Below are 6,424 nucleotides of genomic sequence, written 5' to 3'. Positions count from 1 at the left end.
ATAATAACAAGTAAACACAATAAAGGAAAATACCAACATAAAGACTCACAGTAATAGTGGAATAAGACAATTAATGCACTTGAACCGATAACAACAAGAAGATCAGTAAATAGAAGTAAAGGACAGCATAACTCAATTATCAGCAAAATCAGGAAAATCAAAGACAAGTGCACGGCATCACCCTTCGTGCTTTAACACTCTTCCTCACCCAAACAACAATCACAAAACAAGGGCAAGGGAAATAAACAAGAACATATAGGAATCCCGGCAAGGGAACAACAATTAAACAATTAAATCCCGGCGAGGGAACATTTCAATAACTCTTTCTCTATCTTTTACTTGTACTTCATAACTCACTTTACCACTTGAGCCAATGCTCCAAAGGGTTTAATCGTTTCATATACTTTCACAATTCATTATATAACTCGAGCCAATGCTCCAAAGGGTTTAATCGTTTCATATACTTTCACAATTCATTATATAACTCGAGCCAATGCTCCAAAGGGTTTAATCATTTCATATACTTTCACAATTCATAGTATAACTCGAGCCAATGCTCCAAAATGTTCAAAGGTCTCAATTCCTTCCACAAACTTTTCACAACAACTAGAAATCATCGCCAAAGCATGAAGAATACAACTAAATCATGAAAATCACAATATAAGACTCACGGTCATACTTGACACCAACGTATAGATACTCGTCACCATGCCTATACGTCGTACTCAACAATTATCACATAGCAAATAGGACTCAACTCCTAATCCCTCAACCTAAGGTTAGACCGAACACTTACCTTGATGCTTTGAATTCAACTCAAGTCTCAATTATGGCTTTACCCCTCGATTCCACCACCAATCCGCTCGAATCTAGTCACAAGTTACTTAATTACATCAATAAACGCTAAATGAATCAATTTGAATGCATAAAAAGGAATTTCCCAAAGTTTTTCCCAAAATTTCCAAAATCGCCCGACCCACGTGGTCAAAACCTAAGGTTCGAACCAAAACCCGGTTATATTCCCCCACGAATCCAAATATGTGATTTGTTTTGAAATCGGACCTCAAATTGAGGTCCAAATCCCCAATTTTTAGAAAAACCTAGGTTCTACCCAAAACCCCCAATTTCTCCCATGAAAATCTTTGATTTTAAGTTGAAAACATGCTAAATGATGTTAATGATTGAAAGAAATGACTAGGTAAGCCTAACAATGCGGAAGATAAACCATAATTGCGGAAGAAAGTAAATAAAAATGAACTGGTAAAATAAAACGGTATTTAAGGTGCCGCTCGGCACATACCACAACAATTCTCGAAGCTAACAAAATTCCCAAAATCCGGAAACTCACAAATCACAAGCTAAGGGATACATAAGAGGCTCTGACTCAAGAATGTCTATACAAAGGAGAAAATACTGAAGGAGCTATACTTATTACAGAAAGTGGAAAGGGACTCCTCGGTCTACGGACGTAGCAGATATGCCTTGAAGTCTCTACCGATACGCCTCCTTCCAAGGCTGACAGACTGAGTGGGGGTACCTGTATCTGCACAACAAAAATGTGCAGAAGAGTAGCATGAGCACACCACGGCGGTGCCCAGTAAGTATCAAGACTAACCTCGGTGGAGTAGTGACGAGGAACAGTCAAGACACCTACCGGTCAAATAAACAATAAAATCATAGGAATAATGGAAACAATATATAAATCCGTGCGATCAAATCGCCAAAATAACATCACATTCATCGAATTAAGCCTTAATATTCATGATTTCTTCCCAATTTTTCATAACACATCAAATTTCCATTTTAAGTCCGAAACACGTCAAACGACGTCCGTTTTCAACCAAACTTTACAGAAAGTGCTTAAATCATATATAAGACTTGTACCGGGTGCCGGAACCAAAATACGGGCCCGATACCATAGTCTTCTAATCAAATTTCATTTCCAATTTCCTTAATTAATTCCAGAAAATAATTTCACACAAAAATTTATTTCTCGGGCTTGGGACCTCGGAATTCGATTCCGGGCATACGCCCAAGTCCCATATTTTTCTACGGACCCTCCGGGACCGTCAAATCACGGGTCCGGGTCTGTTTACCCAAAATGTTGACCGAAGTCAAATTTATTCATTTTAATATCAAATTTAGCATTTTTCTCACAGAATTCATATTTAAGCTTTCCAGCTACGCGCCCGGACTGCGCATGCAAATCGAGGCAACCCTAAATGAGGTTTTCAAGGCCTCGGAAGTACAGAATGGGTAAGAAAACAGGTGATGACCCTTTGGGTCGTCACAAGTTATGCTGGTATTAGTTATGCTGACATATTTCTTATCCATTGTTTGGTTGATGTATTAAAGCATTGCATAATTTCTAAAAGAATTGCTTGTTTACAAAAATGCCCCCAAAACCAGTATATCACTCTAAATTTTTAAAAGAAACATATGTTGAGCAATGTTTTTATACGAAAAAGTTTAAAAAAACTTATTTGATTTGTCTACCTATATTGTAATATAGAACTAAATATTTATTTATAAAAAAATACATGCTAAGTATTTATTTATTTACTAGAGATATAATTTTATTTCTCACTATTTGGATTATTTTAAACTTGCATTAATATAATAACTAGCATAGTTTAATCAAGCATAAATTTTGAAGGACAATTTTGTCTATAACTAAGCTAATGCATGCGTTAAAACCCATTGCATTGCTAATACCATAATTCTTTATGCATTAGTTATGCATATATAATACTAAATAGGATGTATAACTAATGCTTGCATAAGTAATGCATAGGTTTAAAATGTCTACCAAACAAAATATTATTAATACACAAAGCTAATGCATGCATTATTTTATCTAATGCATCCTACCAAACGACTGCTAAATTTAATTGCGTAAAGTAGGACTTTCAAGTAGAAGAAACCACCCAAAGATGATTATATTTTATTAATCACGAGAATTGTACAAATGTATTAGAGGAATTAGGCCTATACCTCTAAATACCTTTTTGAGTTTGATTCTTGATCATTGACCTAACCTCTTAATAACAGCCTTATTTTCAGCAAACGATATGTTACATAGAGAAATAATAGCAAAATCTTATTTGACCTTTGAACAGTCCATATCTGGGCTAATCTTGAAAGGAACACGCGCGTGGCATCGTCCCGCCAGACCGTTGGTGCGGCCAAGTTCTTCGGGTGTGGCACTAGAAGCAGCACCCGTGGCGCACAAACAAAAGCTTTGGCGGTCCGGTCTAGTCTTGGCGATAGAAATGAGAGGTTTAAGCCCACTGCACCACTCTGGTGGTAGAGTTCCGCCACCAAGTACGTTACCAATGCATGGCTGGAGGCTACTGCACACAGTGTCACAAGAGAGTAATGCCTCCGTCCGAAGTGCTGCAGTCAGCACCGTGCAAATGAGGAGCAAAGAAAGTGGTTTCTTAGGACTTAACAATTTGGAGCTGGCCATTGCCTTAATTGGAAATATATTCTTGTTGAGAAAAGCTTAGTAAAATTTACGTTTTTATAGTACACGCACAAGTTTTGTTATTTGCCTTGGGCATCACAATATGCTGGATATTTCCTTGTATTTTTTGTAACGACCCGACCGGTCGTTTTGAGCTCTAGCGCGTCGTTCAACAGTCTGAGGCCATGAGCAGCTTCATTTCAGGTACTATGACTTGTACGCATGGTCGGTATCGAATTTCGGGAAGTTCGGAGTTGATTTGGAAAGGGAATTCTCATTTCGGAAGCTTAAAGTTGAAAGAATTAACTAGGATTGGATTTTTGAGTAAACGACCTCGGAATCGGGATCTAAAGGTTTCAGCAGGTTCGTATGATGATTTCGGACTTGGGCGTATGCCCGGTTCGGGTTTAGGGTAACCCGGGAGCGTTTTGGCGCCTATTGTGGAAGTTAGCATTTTGGAAGAAATTTCATAAGTTTGGCTTGAAGTGCATTTCAGAGTTATGGATGTTCGTTTGGGATTCCGATTCTGTGAATAGCTCCGTATGGTGATTCTGGAGTTGGGAGCGCGATCGGAAGTGGATTCGGAGGTCCGTAGGTCATTTTGGAGTCATTTAGCTAAAGATAGAAATTCGAAGGTTTTTGAGAAGTTTGACCGGAAGTGGACTTTTTGATATCGAGGTCGGAATCCGATTCCGAAAGTTGGAGTAGGTCTGTAATGTCGAATATGACTTGTGTGCAAAATTTGGGGTCAATCGGACGTGATTTGATAGGTTTCGGCATCGAATGTAGAAGTTCGAAATTTCAAAGTTCATAAAACTTGAATTGGGGTGTAATTCATGGTTTTAGCGTTGTTTGATATGATTTGAGGCCTCGAGCAAGTCCGTAATGTGTTTTAGGACTGGTTGGTAGGCGTGGTTGAGGTCCCGGAGGCCTCGGGCGTGTTTCGGATGCTCAACGGATCGATTTTCGCCTTGTGAGGATTCCTGGTTTTCTGGTATAAGTGCAGTAGGTTTTTACTCTATGCGATCGCAAGAGAGGGTCTGCGATCGCATAGAGCAAGAGTTGAGGGAGCTGGAGTTTACCCTACGCGATCGCAGGAGGTGCAATGCGATCGCAGAGGAGGAAGGCTGGGGTTTATGCGATCGCAGGGTTGGTGTCGCGATCGCACAGAAGGAATTAGGGAGGCAACAGAGTTGGCCTATGCGATCGCGGGGATATGTTTGCGATCGCATAGAAGGTCGCCTGGGCAGTATTCTTTTAAAATCGGGTTTTGGCTCATTTTCACTTCATATCTTCCATGGGAGCCAATTTTGGAGCAACTTTGGAGTGTCAATTTCATCACCAAGCATGAGGTAAGTGATTTCTACTGGTTTTGAGTTAAATACAAGGTTTATATGTGGATTTAGACATTGAAATTTGTAGAAAACTTGGGGTTTGAGGAAAAATCTAGAAAAGTAGTATTCTTGGATTTTGACCACGATTTTAGGTATGGAATTTAGAGAAAATTATATATTTGAGTTCGTGAGGCTACGGGTAAACCTATTCTTCGAAAATTTTGGAAATCCGGGCACGTGGGCCCGAGGGCGTTTTCGTCAACTTTCTGATCGGGGTTAGGAATTGTTATAAATTGGATTAATATGAGAAGTTTACCGTATATTAATGGATTTGCATAATCATTGGCTAGTGTTGGAGCGTTGTGCATCAATTTGAGTCTTCAGAAGAACGTGGAATGCCGGTTATGGATCTTCGGAGCGAGGTGAGTCTCCTTTCTAACCTTGTAAGAGGGAATTGTCCCCATAGGTGAGTTAATTGGTTATGTGCTCCTATTTATGGGGGCTACATACGCACGAGGTGACGAGAGTCCGTGCGTAGCTACTATTATATTGTTGTCCGAGTAGTCTAGGACCCAAAAGCATGCTGTACTTGGAATAATTGTAATGTTGGTTACAATTGAATTGCTTAAATCCTGTCGAATTGGTAAATGAATTTCTAAAAGGACTAAATTTTTTTTTCTTAAATCGTTAAAAGAGAATTGGCTTTTATTTGGGTAAATGTTCCTCGATAAATTCTTAATCTGCTGTTTGAGCATGTATTTCTATGTGTACCTGCGTCGCATGTAAGGTTCGCGAGCAGGATGATTGCTTATTTAAATTTGACCGCATCGCATGTATGGTTCGCGAGCGGGGTAATAGATGGATCTATGGTTCATGCCGTTCGACCCTCGGCAATGCACAGTTTAAATATTGTTGGATCGGGCCATACGTCCTCGGCATGAGTTGCGCATGCTTGTATTGCTTGCTGTGAAAGTTGTTGATACTAATACCAGCTTTCCCCGACTTGAGATAATTGTTAATTATTGGATTATGAATCCGGAGATTTTAATTAAAAAGGAACTTTCACCTGTTTAGTGACTCATGTGAATTTTACTGTTGTTCTTAATGGATCTGTGAGTCATCGCATTTATAATATTATTACTGGACCTTTAGTAAGTGTTGAAGTTGCCATCTCGTCTCTACTTCTTCGAGATTAGGCGGGATACTTACTGAGTACACGTTATTTATGTACTCCTACACTTCTGTGCATTTTTGTTGCACATGCACTTGTACTACTAGTGGCCTACTGGACGTAGCAGCATGGATGATACTGAGACTAGGTGAGTTGTATTACTCGAGGTGCCCCGCAGCTAGTATAGTCTCTTCCAGTATATTGTATTTATTTTCTGTTCAATTGTATTCCGGACAACTGTTGTACTTTATTCGGTTTTTTTCTTTCTTAGAAATTGCTCATGCACTTGTAACACCGGGTTCTGAGATGGTTTTGAAGTACTTTGTATTAATTGTTTATCATTTAATTTGAATTGAAGCGATTATCTTTTTACTTATAAAAATGGAGGAAAATCATAGATTTCAAGGGTATTAAAACGAGATTTTAAATAAGTAATTTGGTTGGCTTGCCTGA

General features: G+C 39.0%; 1 protein-coding gene across 1 annotated transcript; it reads right to left on the bottom strand.

The window, feature by feature from the left end:
* Window positions 1–3,100: 3,100 nt before the first annotated feature.
* On the bottom strand, window positions 3,101–3,469 carry LOC109239354 (non-specific lipid-transfer protein 1-like). Its single transcript, XM_019405907.1, has one exon. The coding sequence runs from the start codon at window positions 3,467–3,469 to the stop codon at window positions 3,101–3,103; it is 369 nt and encodes a 122-aa protein (XP_019261452.1).
* Between the last annotated feature and the right edge of the window lie 2,955 nt (window positions 3,470–6,424).

This window comes from Nicotiana attenuata, unplaced genomic scaffold (assembly GCF_001879085.1).
Source record: "Nicotiana attenuata strain UT unplaced genomic scaffold, NIATTr2, whole genome shotgun sequence".
Taxonomy (NCBI): Eukaryota; Viridiplantae; Streptophyta; class Magnoliopsida; order Solanales; family Solanaceae; genus Nicotiana; species Nicotiana attenuata.
This window is presented reverse-complemented; position numbering and strand designations above follow the sequence as displayed.